The sequence below is a fragment of the Mirounga leonina genome, unplaced genomic scaffold (genome assembly GCF_011800145.1).
Source record: "Mirounga leonina isolate KUSES-001 unplaced genomic scaffold, KU_Mleo_1.0 Mir_175, whole genome shotgun sequence".
NCBI lineage: Eukaryota > Metazoa > Chordata > Mammalia > Carnivora > Phocidae > Mirounga > Mirounga leonina.
The window spans coordinates 29,811,770-29,830,392 of NW_023270453.1; the positions used below are offsets into that span (position 1 = coordinate 29,811,770).

Below are 18,623 nucleotides of genomic sequence, written 5' to 3' on the forward strand. Positions count from 1 at the left end.
GTGAATATCAGACTGGATCAAATGGAACCCACAGGCTGTGGCCTTCTCTGACACAGGCACGTGGGCGGTCCCAGCCAGTATCAGTGGGGTCTGAATCAGCCCGAGCACCCATTTCCAACCATACATCAGGCACCCCAGCCTACAACGCAAATGAGGAAACCTGCCTAAGCAGTAATTAACAGCACCCAACTGCAGAGGTTCCCTCATCCTGTTTTTCACTTCGTGTTTTGGATGCTGCGGGCTGGGTGAGCAGAGATCCTAGGCTTTGGCCCAGGCAGCTAGCCTGCCTCCGAGCCCTGCCATGAACCACTTCCAGACCATCCTGACTCGGGTCCAGATGCTGCTGTCCAGCCATCGGCCGAGTCAGGTGCAGGCCCTCCTGGACCACATGCTGGAGAAGGAGCTTCTGTCCCGGGAGTACCACTTCGCCCTGCTCCGCGAGCCTGATGGCGAGGCCCTGGCCAGGAAGATCTCCTTGACCCTGCTGGAGAAAGGAGACCCAGACTTGGCCCTCTTGAGGTGGGCATGGAGTGGGTTGCAGGTCCCAGTGGCCGAGAGGGATCCCGACCCCAAGGACCATGGTGGTAAGTCGGCATCCCCTTCGTCCAAGTAGCAAGGATTGGCCGTAGGCAGCACATGGGTTTTCCCTCCTCTCTGAAAGGAGAGTCAGTGTGCTCATCTGCAGATGGGAAGGCAGAGCTGGACAGGAGTCAGGGCATCTGGATGATCTGGCAGGAGCAGCAAGTGCTTGGACAACTTGGTCTGTGATGCTGGGTGTGCACATACAGCATGCTTCCCACTCAGCTTAAGAAAAGACCATCCCGGAGGCATGCCATCAAATGCCTGCTTCATTTACACTCTGAGCGGCCTTGATGTGTCAGGCACTGCGCTGGGCACTGGCTGGGGGCTACGGATCAGCTCCTGCCTGCAAGGGGCTCATGGTCCAGTAGGGAAGACAGCTGCAGGACTCGGTGGGGTTCAAATGTGAAGAAACAAGGTACCAGAGAGAGGACGGGCCATGAAGCTGGAGAGCAGAGGATGCTGTGTGTGCATGCGTGCGTGTGCATCTGTGTCAGCGAGAGACAGAAATCAAAAGACAGACAGGGTGAGAGAGTAAGGAAGAGAGAGACAGAATAGAAAGAGAGAGCCGGGAGAGGACAGAAGGAAGAAGGAAGAAGGAAGGGGGAGGAGGCGGAGGGCGGGGGAAGAGAGAGAGAAAGAGGGAGACAGAGACAGAGAACAGGAACCCAATCAGAGAAAAGAGAGGAAGAGTGTCTTACTTTTAGAGTATTGACTACACTTGACACATCTTAAATCGGGAAAACAAACCTACACCATATTGCTTCCACCCACATCCCTGGCCCCGCAGACCATGTGGGTCTTTCTTCCCTGTTGCAAAGAGGTTCTTGCTTTGTTGCCAACAACGTTCTTCCTAAAGATGCGTGTCTGTTCTGCCTCCTGCTCTATCCAGATCTAGGCTTTTCCAATTTGAGGACACAGCATTCATGGCCCCTCTATGGTTTCACAGTCACTTCTACTGGGAGAGGATCACAGTGATTCACGTTTATTGGGCATTGACCGCGTGCCAGGCCCCACCTTAGCACGTGGCAGCGCTCTTAGTTCTGACCTAACGAAGAAAGCACAGACCACCCAGAGGTGACCGTACCCTGGGTCTCCAGGTGGGACGTAATGAAGGCTGGATTTGGAGGCAGACAAACTTAATCCTCGGCTTTGAGGAGTAAAAAACCTTCCGATGGTCTTGACTGGGGCACCGGGGGCGTACACATTTCTCTCGCTCTTCTGCGGAGACACGAATTTACAAGGGGTCGGTTTTCCTCGTGGTTCAGTTCTCGCCCAGATGGTCTCTGTTGGTTCCTTGGACTTGTCTCTTACTCTTTCCCTTTCCCACCTGAATGATCTCCCTGATTTCTTCATGGGGGGTGCAAGCAGCCTGTGTGGTCTTGAGGGCGGTGAGCAGCCACCCCGGGATGGCAGGGGGAAAGTCAACCCCGTCCTCCTTCCTTGCAAACTGCACACACCCCTTGCTCCTTTATGTAGAGGCTGCTTGACACCTCGGCAGCCCCCCTCCTCTGTCCGCTGGTTCCTGTTATTTCACTCTGTTTCCTCCCTGGGGATGTCATATTTTTATTTCTGAGCCCATGTGACTCGAGAAAGGGAACTGGGCTCGGAGTGACATGGTCTTCAGGGGGCTGGGAGACAGAGAAGGGCAAGGTGCCTCCTCTCCCTGGCCCTTTCTTCCTGTCCTCCAGCTCAGCCCCCCATCAGGGCTGCTGGGTGTGTGGCTGCGGTGGAAGTTGGAGGGAGCAGCCTTTGGAGGAGAAGAGGGAGAAGGGGAAAGAGAATTGTGTGCTTTGTAAAGAGAGGGCCCTGACTCTGGTTTCAGTGGGGGTTCAGAAGAGGAAATCGTCATGTGAAAGTTTTGTAACTCTCTCCACAACCCTTAACGATCTTCACCCTCCACTGGTCTGAACCCTGCGCTGGCTCCCCATCGCTCAGAGGAAAAGCCAAATCCGGACGGTGGCCCACAAGGGGCTCATCACAGTCTGGCTCTCATCGCGGCTTTGCTCTCATCCCCTACTTCTGCTCATCTCCTCCAGCCATACTGGTACCCCCGCTGTCCCTGGGACAGGCCTGGCATGCTCTCTACCACAGGACCTTGGCAAGTGCTGTTCCTACTACCTGGAACATTCTTCTCCACATATCCTCTTGGAGGATACCTCCTAAGCTCTTTGCTCAGATTTCACCTTCTCAGCAAGGCCTACCCCGAGCATCCCCTTTAGCATGGCAGGTCCCCGTGCCTGGGTGGCTCGATCAGTTAAGCATCTGCCTTCAGCTCAGGTCTGGTCCCGGGGTCCCGGGGTCCCAGGATAGAGTCCTGCATTGGGTTCCTTGCTCAGCAGGGAGCCTGCTTCTCCCTCTGCCTGTCACTCCCCCTGCTTGTGCTCTCTCTCTCTGACAAATAAATAAAGTCAAAAAAAAAAAAAAAAAAAAGAATTGCAGGTCCCCATCCACACTCTGAGCCCCCTCCCTAAACTGACATTTTCACCTTCTATATATTTTACTTTTGTATTATGTTTGTCGTTCATTGTCTGACTCTCCTACTAGAAAATAAGCTCCACATGGGCAGGGATCTGTATTTTGATCATATCGTATCCTAAATGCCTAGCACAGTGCCTGGCACTGGGTAGGTGTGTAATGTAGATTTGTTGAATGTTGGATGGTTGAATGGATAGATGGAGGGATGGATGGATGAGTGGGTCGGTGGATGGATGGGAGATGGATTGGGTGGGTGGATGGCTCAGGTACTACCATTATTCTCACTTTACAGAATGGTAAACTGAGGCACAGAGCGGTTAAGAGATGGCCTGGGGAGAGGGCTAATGGATGTCACAAGGCCGGATCTACCACTGCACTTTCTGCTCGGCTGCCTCTTCTAAACAACCCAAGGGATACCGTAAATCTACCCATAACAGATTGACTATCTTCAAACTGAAACCAGGTCTGAAACTTCTGATTCAGAAGTCACCTTCAGCTACCACAGTGTCTCGGTGCAATTGGGCAGAAAGCCTACCTCTGGGGCTTTGACCTTGGGGGTCTGACTCTGCTGCAGGAGGCAGCACGGTGCGTCCAACCCCAGGCAAGCTCGGGGAGGGGGGTTGGGCCTGAGAGTCAAGGTCCTTGTCCTGACACAACTCAGCAGCTTCCCTGGGGAAACAAAGCAAATGCTCGGGACATTCTTTGGTGACAATGGGTGACAACGCATGGCAGGCACTCTGGGGACAGAGAAGAGACAGTGAGGATGGCAGTGATGGAGAAAGCCCAGGCTGGACACTGGAGAGCTCTGGGTCTGAGGCCACGCTCTGATTCTTACAAACCATGTGACCTCGGCCACATGACTGGACCACTCTGACCCTCTGTTTCTTCATCTTGAAAATGAGAGTGATGATATAAAGCCCCCAGGGCTATAGTGGGGGTTAAATTAAATGAGATGGTAGCTGGAAACTGTCTAAGGCAGTGCTTGGCATTGGATAGCTAAGTCTTGAGGGGTCACAGCAGGGAGAACTGGACAAGGAAGGATAAAACAGGGGTTTGAGGTACAGAGAAAACAATTACGTCTACAGTCTCATGGGGGGCCGCACAGAATATCTAGACACCTATTCCATGTGAGACACAGTGCTGAGTGCTTGGGTGCTGTGTATATGTGAGAAGTGCATCAGTGTGCCCCCACCGTTGGGCTGGCACACGGTCTCAGCCCTCAGACTGCCTAAGTGCCGGTCATGGCTCCCTAATTCCAAGGGGTGTGCCTGTGAGCACTTTCTGGAACCTCTCCGGGCCTCAGTTTTCCACATCTGTACAATGGAGGCAATGATAGTACCCAGGGTGGTGCTCTGAGGATTCAGTGACCTCATCCAGCGTAAGGCACTTGCATTTCCGGCAAGAAGAGAGTGGATTCTGACTCATCAGCTCAGGGGTGGTGTTTGGGCAGCTACAGCCCCAGGGTGACAGCCGGCTTGGGTTTTTGAATGGAGGCTTTGCCCAGCGGTGCCTTTGGGCATGTAGGAATCCCCCCACCTCCCACTCCCCGGGGGTTTATATTTTATTGTTTTCTTTGGCTTTCTTTTGTTCTTTTGTCACTCTATGCTTTCATGATGCGTTATATTTGCCCACAAGGACTCGGTTCTAGGAACCATAGAACAAAGTCTCCCTCTAGGATGTTGCCTGATTTATTGGAAAGGAAGTGACATGCCCCAGGCTGCCAAACGTTTCCTCCGGCTTCCTTCCTCATTTGGTCCTTACCACGAGAGCCACCAGAGCCTGGACCTCAGAGAGGAAAGGCGCTGTGCCCTCCCACCCTCCTCTTTCCCTTCCCAAGACCTGTTTCTTCTCTGATCCCGGGGAGCCTACTCTGCCCTCTGGAAGGAGACGTGCTGGCAAGAATAACTGTTGTCCGTTCACCTTGGACGGCTTCCCCGCCAGCCAGACTCACTTCATCTTCACCCCTGGGACCCGAAGAAAGAAAAGTACCTGTACCTGGAAGTTGGCACTTCCCCATGGGTTTTCCCAGGCTGACCAGTGGCCCATTCCATACTCCACTTGGCTCCAAGCCTGGCGCCTGACCCACCCAGGGCCGGTTTCTGTTCTCTGTTGTCGTTACCTGAAGCAGTCCACCTGTGTCCTTCCTTGGTACCTGTTCATCTCTCTAGCCACCTGCCCAGCCACCTCCCTGCCTGCCCTCAAACTTACCTGGTCTACATAACCACCTACCAGTGTCTACTTATCAATCCATCAACTTATATCTGTTATCCACTTATACATACTTATCAATCTATTTATCTAACCATTTATAGTTTTATGTATCAACTTATCTACCTGCCTTCCTACCAACTCATCTGCTTGTGTATTTACCGACTAATAGGCTTGCATTCTCACGCACATTCCTACCTGCCTAATTTGGATACATGCCAGTTTTATCGTATCTATTCACCTACTTCTCTGCTCACCTCTTCCCCTTCCTTCCTTACACGTCTTCCCTCCTCCTTAATCATTGTCTTAGCACCTGCTAGGGATTATGGTGGTCACCAAAAAGCATAAGAAAGGGCACTTACAACCTAGGGAGAGGGGACCCTTCACCACTGGGCACTTGAGACTGCCTTGATCATACCAATCCAAACTCCGTTCCTTCACTCAAGCAATCTTGGAGTAGTGTGAATTTTAAATAAGAAAATAAAACTGTGGGTCCCAGACAGTAGCAACCTCATGATCTAATCAGAAGTAACAGAGTCTCTACTTAATGAAATGGGAAGTTCACCGATGCATTGCCAAATACATGGCAACAAGTTTTCTAAAAATGAGTAAAGCATAAGATTGATGTTACCTGGAAGGGTGCTGAAAGCAAGAACTCAGGCCTTGAAGGATGGCTAAAATAAAGACAGGAGCTCAGCCCTGCATGAGCAGAGGTACCCACGTAGGGCAAGCAGGTCTGTTTGGGGAGACTACAGCAGGGGATGACAAGCTTACTCAGAAGTTGTTTCCCCCATGTCCTCCCCTTGGGGCTTGGCAGGGAACCCCGCGGGCAATTTTCACAATGCTTCTGCTGGTAGCCAGTGGTCTTTGTCCTGCTGGATCCCGACTGGAGGCAAAGACATTTGCATGCCCAGGGCAAGATGGCTTGAACAGCGCTGAGAGGGCTCCCCAGTAGGGAGGAAATTGATTTTGTTCAAAGCAGCCCTGGGCTCAGAGAATGGTCACCATCTCTGAGGGAGTTTCGAAGAAGGGCATCGGCAGGAGGAATGCAGGATGCTTTAATAGGGAGAAATTTTGGGCTTGGCTTACCCTCTGCCCTGCTCCTTGCCCTCCCCACGCAGGAGGCTTGGTATTCTAGCTCTGCTACAACGCCAGGCTGCCCACTCCTCATCTCTGTTTCCACTGCACCTGCCGAAAGTCAGACCCCATCAGCTTCTGGCTGGGCACCACAATGTCTCCTCTCCCGTGTCTCTACCTGGGGCCCTCCCCGTGCTAATCTAACAGCCTCCGGCATCAGCCAAACACGCAGCCTGGTCCATGTCACCACCCAGCTCAGAGCCCTGTGTTGACACAAGCATGGTCAGGTTTGGGGATTGAATATGGGTCTGGGGGGGACAGTTCAGTGAGGATGTGGAAAGACCAGGTAGCAGAGAGGAGATCGGACCCGGTGAGAGGTGATGGCATCCAGGCAGGTGCACCCCGGTCAGACTGACTCTCATCGGCCTGTCCTGCCATGAACTGGATTCAGAACTGCCTCAGCCATGGCCGTCAGTCAGAACTGGCTGCCTCCAAGGACTGGAAAGGACTCTCACAAGTGACCTCGAGACAGGTGAATGGGCAGGGGTGCCTCTCCCTTGGCACAGGTCATGGGAAGATGAGACTTCTTGAGATTTCTAATATTTGTCACGTCTGTCTTATTAGCCTAACAAGGCAAGACCGTGTTTCAAGTTGACTACTAGCGTTTCCCATTTGTCTGCCTACTTCCTCCCTGGGCCTTCTAAAAGCAGGGACTGTTTCAAAATAACCACCTTACAAAGATAGACATCATTATCTTTATTTCGTATGTGGGGGAAACCGAGGCCCACACAAGGGAAGTGAGGGGTCCAAGGACACGCACCTGCTAGTAACACCAGGGGCTCGACGCCAGATCTTCAGACTCCTAACCCAGTGCTCTTTCAGTAAAAGTGCAGGAAGGAGGCACTTGTCACTGCTTCCCAAACTTCATTCACTTCCGGACCACCCTCTCGATTTCTACGCACCATCCTATACTAATTATTTGCCCGACAGGTGTTTTTTCAAAGCGCTCGCATTTTTTTTTAATTTTTATTTTTAAAGATTTTTATTTATTTATTTATTTGAGAGAGAGAGAGAGAATGAGAAAGAGAGAGCACACGAGAGGGAGGAAGGTCAGAGGGAGAAGCAGACTCCCCGCCGAGCAGGGAGCCCGATGCGGGGCTCGATCCAGGGACTCCAGGATCATGACCTGAGCCGAAGGCAGTTGCTTAACCAACTGAGCCATCCAGGCGCCCCGCATTTTTTTTTTAATTCAAGTTTATTTTCCAAGGAAAGTTTATGTTCGCCATAAGTGAAAGGAATGCCACCCATTGAAGTGAACTATGAAACAGGAAGGGGGGGCAATGTTTCACAAATCCAGCCAGAAACTATTGTCTCACTGAAGGCTTGCAACTAGGGAATGCTTTCTGGGAAACAGGGATGTATCCTGCATTTGAAGAGGTTTGTTAAAGACCTCTTAGCCTGACAAACACTCTCTCCCAGATGCCATCAGGAGCGTGGGTAGAGACTTGCAGGGGCACTAACTCTCTCCCTGGGGGTCAGTGCTATTTAGCGCTGCATCCATGTGTTGCCCTAAACCATCTGGCTATAAGTAGACCACATTTGGGGTAACACTGTCTTATGTGTAATTTACGTTTTGGTCCAATGTCTTGGAATAAAAATCATGAGTGGACCACTCATGATCTCCAAGGCAATTCAGGGCAGTTTGGTGTGGGGGTGGGGTGGTGGAGGAAATGGAATCTGGGGAGACTGATGGACCCCAGCTGGGGGGCTCAGCTTGTCTTGAGGCATTTGTGGGGCTCTGATCCTGGCCCCATCCTGCAGAGGATAGCAGGGATTGGGGCTCCACTGTGGTCGCCATAATTTCAGAATGTCATTGTGTCAAAGGTCTCCCTCCAAGGGACAACTCTCAACCTTCTATGGTCACGCTCTTTGGTCCACAACAAGGAACTGAAATTACCAACAGAGGCACGGGGAAGGTTTAAGGGAGTGTGGGCAAATTAGAGAGTTTTAGACAGAGAGATCAGACAGCTTGATGCCACTTCATAGGGGGAAAGTTTTCCGTTGGTCCCTTGCTTGCTTCCTTTGCATGCTGGCTTGGTGTTGGTGGGCTCCTGACTGGTATAGGTGACTAAGCTGGAGATGAAGCTGTCTGCTCCTGAGCTGGGCATTCAAAGACATCGTTGGGCAGGCTGAGGGCACCAGGAGGGGCTGCCAGACTCCAGAAGCCGCTGCCTCACTGGGTTTCCCACACCATGCGTTGCCTAGCTCCACGCCCTGCGGGGTCCTACCTGCCAGAGTCCCAAGGTAAAAAGGGGGGTGAAGGAAGTTGGGGCTGGCAAGGCTTCTTGATTTAGGGTAAGGTCTCAGCTGCCCCCACCGTCTCTGAACCGGGGGGTGGGAGCAGAGAGAGGGGTCCTTGTCCCGTCGGGGCTGTTGGGAAAAGTGAGGTGGTTAAATATTTCCTTCCACTTGAGGGACATTCAGATCCGTCCAGGTGCCTGACACGTGAGAGACTTTATCAGTGCTGAAGGATTCCAGAGGGCCAACTTTCAGCAGGTGTGTCGTTAGCTCTCAGCATTGATAGCCCGGCTTGGCCAACCACAGGTGCTCTCTCCACCAGGTAAACACTGAGGGGTGCCCTTGAAGGACAGGATCCCTGCCATACCCCACCCCATCCCCAGGAGAAGCAGGAAAATCAAAGTGGCAGTCAGCTCCTTGGCATAGCTGTTGAGCCCCAACCGGCTGGACAAATGCTCCCCTCTCCCCAGTTTCTAGATTGTGTTTTGGGGAAGAAGTTGGGGCTAGGAGACAGACGGCACCAGCTCTGCAATCAGCACGGCAGGTTTGAATCCCAGCTGCATTGTTGGCTGGGTGTGAAGTGACACAGAACATGTCACCAACCTCTGACGCTCTTTGCCTGGGCTGTTAAAAATTCTGTGACAGGGTAATGACGAGGGATCAAAGTCCAGCACAGTGCCTGGAACATCGTAGGAACGGAATATCATCAGGGAAGCCTGCTATTACTGGTGCCGCTGTGTTGTGTGTTTTGGAGGGGTTTCAGGGGGGTGAGACCCCTTTCCTCAGACACCGCTGAGGTTTGCCAGCTCTGTTGGATAGAGCCTGTTGGGAGTTTCGATGGGAAGAAGAGGTCAGGAGTCACCTTGACCCACGCCTTCAATTCCAGACAGGAACTCCAAGCCTGGGAAGGGAAGTGCCCTCCCCAAATTCTCATGGTGGGTGGAGCTGGGGTCCAGGACCTCTGGAGGAGGAAAGGCAGGAGGAGTGTCCGCATCAGGGATGAGGCGGAATTCCCAGCCCCTGAGGGTCCCTGAGGCATATTCTCTTGCCTCTGGAGGACATTTGCCTTCCCAGGAGTGAATGGCTCATGGAGCAAATCTCTGGGTCTGTGTCCGCTGCAAGGACCGTTTGCCACCTTCATGGCCGGGCTGAGCTGGAGAGACATGGAGGCCACCCCAAAGCAAGGGAGAGCTGCCTGCAAGTCAGGGTTTGCAGATGGCATGCCCAAGTGTGTGCTGGCTCCCCCGAAGGGGTGGGAGGAGGCTGGCCATTTCCAGGAGCTGATAGACGCTCCAGGAGCGCCCAGGAGTGTAAGGATGTGAGCCTGGCGCTTCCGAGAAAGCACGTGGTGGGTGCAGCAAGCCTGCTTACTCTCCAGCTTGGTCCAAATCCCAGCGCAGAGAGAAAGCGAAAGAGAAAAGTACGGTCCTAGCGGATGAGGTGGGGGCACTGGGTGGCCAACCCGCCCCAGTCTCGCTGCAGCCCCACAGCTGGCAGGAAGGAGAGGCCACCGGCAGCACGCGGGAGTCGGGGAGCAGCGGTAGGTGACCAGGGCTCTCCCCCTGCACCCCGAAAGTCGGCCCGGCAATCGAGGCTCAGAGGCTGGCTGCTACTTTCCTGAGGTCACACAGCAAGGCTGGGAGGAGGAAGGGAATGTGCGGAGTGCGGACCCACGAAAGTCCGCATTTCCAGCATCCCCGGTCTGGAGCGCAGGGACCGGGGAGCGGGCCGGAGCTGGGTCGGGGTGCCCGGCCGCGGGGCCCAAAGAGAGCGCGGGGCAAGGGGAGGCGGGCGGGAGCCGGGCATCTGCAGACACCCTGGGTGCGCAGGAGGAGCGCGCCGAGCGGAGCCTAGCTCCGGCGCCGGCGCCAAACCCGGGGCGCACACACCTTCCGCGCCCCCTGGAGTCTGGAGAGGTGAATGGGATGCGCGCGCGCTGAGCGGCACACAGGTCCCTCCACGGGGACCCTGGGCCCGGGCCGCCCTTTTCTGAGCCTCAGTTTTCCAGTTGGATCATAGCACCGCTCTGACTCAGGAGTGCAGGTTTCCAACCCTTGGATGGGGTGCCTTGCGGGAAGGTTTGTGGAGGGCACGACCTTTAGTGGGCGCCCTGGAGAAATCCTCACCTCTCTCCTCCGGGAGGCAAAACTGAAAAAGAAAAAAGACCTTGATTTGGGGGTCTCAGAATTGCAATTCGGGGAGCACAGAAAAGCGTCTTGCTTAGGTGGGGGAAAACCGGGGGTTTTTATGAGAACGAAGGAGAGGGGTGATTACATGATTTAGATAAAAAAAGAGCAGATAAGAACAAGCCTGCTAATTTGGTGCCTGCCGTTAAGCCACTTCTGTTGATTATCTTACTATTTTGCTGGTGCTATCGGATGAAACAGTTCCTTGGAGGTATGAACTCTCCTGTCCCCATCCGGTCTGAATGCCAGTTGTTCTGTTGACTTTTTATGAACAACTGCTTGTAAAAACAATTGCCAGTTCAAGAGTTCGTTAGAAAGGAAAATGGAACTTTAAAATGGAGTCTCTTATGTCCAGGAATTTTATACAATTCCAAGCCTCTCTTTGATAATCTGGGGTGGGGGGGTGGGGCAGCTTTGTGGGAGGGTTTTGACAGGGCTGACATGTCCACCTCACTTTGGGGTCCTGAGCCCCGCCTTCCAAGTAGAGAAACCAAGGAGCCCCAGAAACAGCTGGAGGGGGGAGGTCTCTCTGGGGCCCCAGAATGCCAGAATTGGAACTGCCATGTCTAGCTCTGTCTGGGACCCTTAAAGCCCACAGTTCTCTTCTGAGTCTCACGCTCTCCCCCCATCAAGGTGACAAGGTTTAAGAGACAGACGCCCAGCAGTCCACACGCCCCACTTGCTATCGCAGCCAGGTGTTCCTAACTTTGGCAAGATGCCTTCCATCTATGAAGCTCCCCTCCCCACCAACCCAGAAAAGAAATACTCCCAGCCACTCAGAAGGTTAAGGAAATTGGTGCTTCTTGCTCTAGGACCTGATGGAGCAGAGGGGGGACAAGGGGGAGACCCCAGAAAGTCCTCACCTTCCGAACCCCAGACAGCCTTAGGTAAGGACCTGGTCTCCAAGATCCCAGGATGTACAATGGAAAGATCCTCAGAGAGAACTGAACCAGGGGGTCCCAGGCTTCCTGCACAAGGGAGTCACCTGTTTAGTGTGTAGGCTCCTGGGTTCTGCCACTAGGCCCCACCCGGGCTAAACCACCTATCTGGGTGATTCCCATGCCAGAGGCCCAGAGGTTATATACCTGTATTGAGAGGCATTGATGTGGTCCAAACCCTGTTATCTCACCGTGTTACAAAATCTCTGGGGACTTCCCCAGGAGGTTTTTTAACCAAGGTCATATAGTCGAGGTTTTGGTAGAGTCAAGATTTGAATCCAAGTCTCTGGAGAGCCCAGTCCAGTGCCTGGGCAGGAGCGTGGGCCTCCACAAATGCAGGGTAGGTCCTGGGTAGTCAGAGTCTTACTGATACAGCAAAACCTGTCTGACAGCAGGGACCTGGTTTGACCTCTTGAGACCTCAGCCCCTGGTCCCTCGTGAAGAGTAGTTAGGAAATTAGCAAAAGGACTCAACAGCATGGCCTGGGGTCAATCCCCAGCAATCAGAGAAGTGGCCTGAGGAAGAGGGAGAAGCTTCTGGACTTGGCTTTCAGATTTGCCATCCATCACCCTGGATAAATGACTTCCCTCTCCGAGGTGCATCTGTAAGATGACTAAAACAAGAGCACTGTCTTGGAAGCACTTGGGAAGGATCACCGAAGAATCCACCTGGGCCAGGAGTAAGCATTATAGCTCCTGGAGGGATTGTATGGAAAGATCTGAGGGGAAGTTGTGGGCGGAAGGGAGGCTTCTAGACTTTGACACGTACCTGATGGGTGGTCCACAGACGGTTCTCAAAGATGCGTTCATTGATACCGGGTAGGAGATCCCTACTTTTCTGATTCGTTCTTGAGCCGCCTTCCCCATTTTTGTGTGTAGACATCTTTGGCAACACTCATACTGAGTGATGTTTCTTTTTAGCAGAATAGGGCAGCTGACCTGATTGTAATAACATTGTTTTGTTTTTAGTGGTGGGTGATGCTGGGTTTTTTCCCCCCATGGGAGGGAGTGATAGAAAGTTTCCTTTTTTTTTTTTTAATGATAATATAAAATTTACCAAGGTACCCATTTTAAGTATATGATTGAGCTGTAATAAATACATTCCTGCTGTTATACAACCATCCCACCATCTGTCTCCAGAACTTTTTCATCGCCCCAAACTGAAACTCTGGCCCCGTGACATGCGAACTCCCCATTCGGGCCCCCTCCCCCGGCCGCCACCCTTTGATTTTCTGTGTCTATGGAGTTGACCACTCTAGTTGCCTCATGTAAGTGGAATTCTATAGTATTTGTCTTTTTGTGACTGGCTTCTTTCATTGAGCATGATGTTTTTAAGGCCCATCTGTGTTGTAGCAGGCGTCTGTGTTTCCTTATCATGGCTCAGTAATATTCCAGTGTATGGATAGGCCCTGCTGTGTTTATCCATTCATCTGTTGATGGACACTTGAGTTGTTTCCATCTTTTGTCTGTTACAAAGAGTGTGCTATGAACATCCATGTACCAGTATGCTTTTGACTGCCTGCTTTCAATTCTGGAAGGTTTTCTTTTAACATAAATTTATTTGTTTCTTTAAAAAGTTAATTCAAGGGATGCCTGGGTGGCTCAGCTGTTTAAGCGTCTGCCTTCGGCTCGGGTCATGATCCAGGGTCCTGGGATCGAGCCCCAAGTTGGGCTCTCTGCTCAGCTGGGAGTCTGTTTCTCCCTCTGCTGCTCCCCCTGCATGTGCTCTCTCTCTCTCTGACAAATAAAGAAATAAAATCTTTAAGAAAAAAAAAGTCAATTCAAGGAAAATACAAAGGTAAATTATAGAACAGGTGGTATGCAGATCTGACCCAAAAATTGTAAAGGGGGCTAATGAACACCTGAACTTTGGGAGACTGGTTTGGGGAAAAGACCCGGTAGCAATTGGAACAATCCAGAGTGTGGGGCTGGGGGCTCCTCCATCAAGGGCATGGCAGTCGACAGGGACTCCTGGATGGAGAAGGAGAAGAATTGAGGACGGTGTTCACTCTGGTTCTAGGATTTTCAGCTGGGGAGAAGTGGAAAGGTGGCAGAAATGGAGAGCCTGGAAGGGTCACTTGGGAGAAGGAGAATTGCAGACCTCCCAGAGTTCAAGAAAAGTCACCCCAGCGAGGGGGGCGGGCAGTGTTTTCTTGGCAAGCGGAAAGTCAGGCTGCCTTGAAAATAAAACCCATTTTAATTCCCTACAAGGCAGGTGTGTGTGTGAGGGGGCACAAGGGGGTGCTCGTTTAAAAATACAGAATCTCTGGGAGTTGGCCCGGGCTGCTGTGTGTTTAGCGCCCTTTTCAGGCAGTTTTGATTCACAGCCAAGCCTGCCAATGGCTCGTCTCTGCCGTCAGACGCTAGCAGGCAGGGCTGGCCCATGATTCATGGCTCAGAGGCTCCAGCACCCAGCAGAGGGCCTGGAGCTGGCTTAGGCACCCCATTAGGTCAAGCTGGGGGTCAAGACTGGAGCCGAGGGCCTGGCTTGGCCACAGGGTGTTCATTCCCCCCCCATCCCAGTACCTGGCTCAGGTTGTCTTCCGGGGAGGGGGCAGGGGTTGGGGGGAACCTGTTGGACTCCTTTCCAGGTCACTCTGATTGGAGCTCGGAATGTTGGGGCATGCAGAGTGAGGGCCACCTGGAGTGGGAGAGGCCAGGCTGGCTGGAAGGGGACGGGCGCTCTGGACAAACACGGAGCCCACCTCCTCCCCCAGCTGCAGCTCTTACTGCTGGTCTGCTGCCTTCTCATCCTGTCCACCGGGCCCCTCACCCCCAGTCACTGGCCGTCTGTGGGCACACGCACCAGTTGAGGTGATATCATTCGAATCCTAAGTCGTGATGAGGTGAATGTCCTCAGTGGGCGTCCAGACTAGATAGGTGGTTTGCCCCAGCTCTTCAGAGGTGGTCTCTGGGGAGGGGGGCTTTTGTGGGGTTCTGTGTGGTTGCCAGGCCCCCTGGTGGAAAAACAGAATGAGCTAGTCTTTGGTGAGGTTCCTAGGAAGCAGACTCGGAGTTGAAGATTTGCACGTGGGAGATTTATTGGGGAGAGGTGAGGTGGGGGACACCGCAGGGAGAGGGAAGAGGCATGATTGGGCGGAGGGAGGATTGGGCTGCCAGCCATAAGTCTCAACAGGGGTTTCAGCCACCCCCACCCGGAGGCCCCACAGAGCATGCTGAAGCTGGAACAGCCTTTAGGGTTACTGCAAATTAAGGCACCAGACCGGACCTTTGCACTCCACAGGGACCAGTCATCAGATATGGGGTCCCCTTGGAGAAGGGGTGTGACTTGGAGCTATGCCCAGAACTGTGAGCTGTGAGCCCCTTGCCCTCCAGCAGCTGGTGGCTGGGCACCCCAACCTCAGCCCCTTGAGGGGGTTCGTCCGTGTTGTAGCAGGATGCTACATGTAACACATCACACCAGTTAAAATTGTCAAGTCAGAGTATCTGGAAGCCAAGGTCTAAACGCTCCTCTGGAGTTGTGTTTTAACCATACTCTGCAGCGCCTTTTGGGGAGGGAAGGTTGTGGGCCCTCCGACCCCTTTAAGCAGCGCCATGTGCTCTGAGATTTGCCTTCTAATGCATCCGAGGTGGGTCCCTGTGTTTGCGTGTGTTCTTGGAACCTCTCTGCTGCGTTTTCATGTGCCTCGATGTCATTCTGCACATCTAGCTTTGGGCTCTCAGGGCTCATTCTGTTTCTGACTTTTCACTCTGCACTATGTGGCTGGGTGTGCATTTGGTCTGTCGCTTCTAACACGGCATCCTCCTCCATGGATCACAGTGGCTACTTTCGACTGCCCCACTCTCAGCCACGGACACCCGGATGGCATCCCCCTGCTGCCACCACAAAGAGTCCAGTGCGTCATCTGATGGGTGTCCCTGTGCAGCTGTGGGAGTGTTTCTTTAGGAGGTACATACCCAACCTGGAATTGTGAGGTTGTCAGATCTCTGCATCCTTTGGTATTCGAACAGGTGCCGGGTTGTTCGCTGGGGTGGCTGCACCAGCCCACTTCTTCCAACCTTTGGCATTTCCTAGCTTTCTAACTTCGACCAGTGGTGCAGTATGAAGTGGCACCTCGCTGTTCTTATTTGGAAACTTATATCATCGTAGCACTTTCTGGAAATGTCACTTTATTTTTTTTTTTAAGATTAATTATTTATTTGTTTGACAGAGAGATAGACAGCACAGATAGGCAGAGTGGCAGGCAGAGGGAGAAGCAGGCTCTCCGCCAAGCAGGGAGCCCGATGCGGGGCTCGATCCCAGGACCCTGGGATCACGACCTGAGCCCAAGGCAGACGCTTAACCAACTGAGCCACCCAGGCGCCCCTCTGGAAATGTCACTTTAGGCAAGTCACAGCAACATAATGAGTTAGATGCTCTGCCAACCAAATACGGTAGGTTTCACAACTGGGAGAGGCTGAGGAACTTATGTGAGGTCACGCAGTTGGCGCAGAACTGGGATTTGAACCCAGAGCACGCACTCTTAACCACTGTATTATTATCATCACGATTTGTCTCCCTCTTAAAATATTATCTGAGTCTACATTGCAAGCTTCTTGGCAGGGACTGTGTTTTAAACCTCTTTAGGGCCCCCGGAGAACTGAGCCCAGTGCCTTTTTTTTTTTTTTTTTTTTTTTTTGGTAGGAGATGCTCAGTAAATCATTGTTTTACAGATTTGGACGAAAACCAGAGCGGTATGTATTTTAGAATTTATCTGGAGGACAAAGATGCAAGAGAAGAGGAAATTTGTTTGATAGATTAGCCCCACAGAGATACTGACTGGGGGCTGGTTGTGGAAGATAAGGTAGCCCTGAGCTCCTGGTTTCCTGCCACCATCTGACCCCAGAAGCAGCTTGTCAAGAGGGTGGGGAGCAAGGCGGTGTTGGGAGGGCCCTTGGGGGAATGGAGAGGTGCAAGGCTGACAAGCAATGAGGAACCTAGAATCCCACAATACCTCAGCTGAGTTGGGTCCACCCTATTTGGTGAAACTAAGGCTCAGAGGGTACTCAAGAGTAAAAGCAGAGCTGGAACGCAACACCATTCTCTAGGACACAGTTCAAAGATCTTCATTTCTTCCTCAGGAGGAGAATTAGAGTCAACATGCAGGGAAATATTTTTTTGTGCTCTTTTATCACAGTGCAGAGCAGAGCTGAAGAGTTCAGGGGTAGCAAAGGTGCCCCTTTCTCCCTCCCAGTGCCGCTTGAGACCCTCAAGGATATACTCCTTTTTCTGGGAAGAAAGCACCTGTTAAACTGAGCCTAGCCTCATTGTCCTCATCCATAAAATGAATATAATAATACCAATTTCCCAGAGTTGCTGTGACAATGGAAACAAGGTTATGCATCTAGAGTACCCAGCACAGCCCCCAACACAACAGACTCTCCCAGTCGGGAAGGACCGTTATGTCCGCAGACACCAGCTGTCAGGTTACCTCAGGAAGAGTTTGAACAGTTTGGTAATACTTGATTTCCCTCTTCGGAGAGAGAAATGAATTTATTCCAGGAACCATCTTGGTGCCTACAGTCTTTCAAAACCTGTGGTGTAGTACAAAGTGGGAAGGGAAATGAACCCCCCCAAAGGGACTTTTGGTGGCCAAGAGATTAGGAACTTTTTCTCAAGTTGGATGTGGAAGGTGGTAGCCCAGGGGGGAAGGGCGGATTCAAAGAGGACCTTCTAAAAATACCACTCGTTTACCAAAAAGACACAGACCACTTCTCTGTGGTGCCCCAGACAGCTCCTCAAAAGGAGAAATCATTTTGTCACCCATGCCTCCTGTCACCAGGCAAGGGCAAGAAACCATGGTTTTGCAGCCAGGCATCTGGCTCAGATCCTACCAGTTTTCTCTCAGCCTGTTTCTTTAAGAAATGGGAAGACAAATCACAAATGTGTGTGTTAGACTGGAATAAGGTCTACACATCATGTCATTTGGTGCCTGGCGCTCAGCAGGCACCTGTGAATTCTAGTTATGCGTCACTTTTATGGGTGGAGAGAGCCTGCTATGTGCAAGAGCATGCTGGAGTCTGGGGATAGGTGAGCTAGACAGACAGGGCCCCTTCCCTCACAGGATTCCTGGCCTGTGTGATTTGCCCTGTGCTGGGGCAGCTGAAGGGCACTCTGTCCTCTGCAGTGGGGTGATTTGAGCCATCTCTGTCCCCAGTCCCCTCTAGAGTGGCATGTGGGGGAAGAGTCCAATCAGGAGCCTTTGAAGCACTTCCTAAACATCTAGAGAGAGACATAAGGAAACTGGTTGTGGGAACGCTGGTCCCAAGCCAAGATATAAGTCGATGTGGGCATGAATGGGAGAACTGTGGCTTTGGGAGATCGAGACCAGGAGACTAGACTCCAGAACTGAGCCCCAGCTCTGCAGCATCCCAACATCATGGGATTCCTTTAACTGTGGGCCTCCTGTATGCCTCCAAGAGCTTCTCTTGGCCTTTCAATGGTCCCACAAGGGAAGTGTCAATATCCTGATCTAGTAGTGGGAAAACTGATAGAGAGGTGAAGTCACTTGCTTAATGCCTCCTAGCCAGGATTCAGATGCAAACTCTCCAACCAGGTGACCTTGGACAAGCCATTTCACTGAAGTGTTTGACTATCCTCATCTATCAAATGGGCATTAAATCCTGCCTTCTCCCTAGAGCTCTTTGGGAGCTCAAATGAGGGGGTGGGGTGGAGGCAGAAGCCCATTATGAGCTGGAAATCCCTGTATACTCAAGACAAGTGCATAAGGTGCAGGGTTCATCTTGGGGTAGCTGGAAGGAAGGTGTGGAGGTATATGTTGGGGATATCTGAGCGTGGATGTCTTCTTCTTTTTCTTCTTCTTCTTCTTCTTCTTCTTCTTCTTCTTCTTCTTCTTCTT

At 52.2% G+C, this 18,623-nt stretch overlaps 1 protein-coding gene and 1 long non-coding RNA gene across 8 annotated transcripts in view; one reads left to right on the forward strand and one right to left on the reverse strand.

Annotated features, from left to right (window-relative positions):
• The first annotated feature begins 330 nt into the window (after window positions 1–330).
• Window positions 331–18,623, forward strand: part of CIITA (class II major histocompatibility complex transactivator) — a 45,890-nt gene continuing 27,597 nt past the window's right edge. For 3 of the 7 annotated variants that reach the window (XM_035022268.1, XM_035022267.1, XM_035022270.1), the window contains exon 1: window positions 334–584. In XM_035022268.1, the coding sequence (XP_034878159.1) occupies window positions 338–584 (247 nt within the window). In that variant the 5' untranslated portion in view covers window positions 334–337. Of the gene's footprint in view, window positions 585–8,409; window positions 8,647–8,671; window positions 10,181–18,623 lie in introns of those variants that run through there. The other 4 variants (XR_004682310.1, XM_035022269.1, XM_035022271.1 and 1 more) reach the window with 4 other exon arrangements.
• On the reverse strand, window positions 10,716–15,279 carry LOC118021829. Its single transcript, XR_004682312.1, has 3 exons — window positions 14,570–15,279; window positions 12,533–12,702; window positions 10,716–10,788 (listed from the first exon to the last, which is right to left on the reverse strand). It is a non-coding gene; the product is annotated as an uncharacterized LOC118021829 (long non-coding RNA).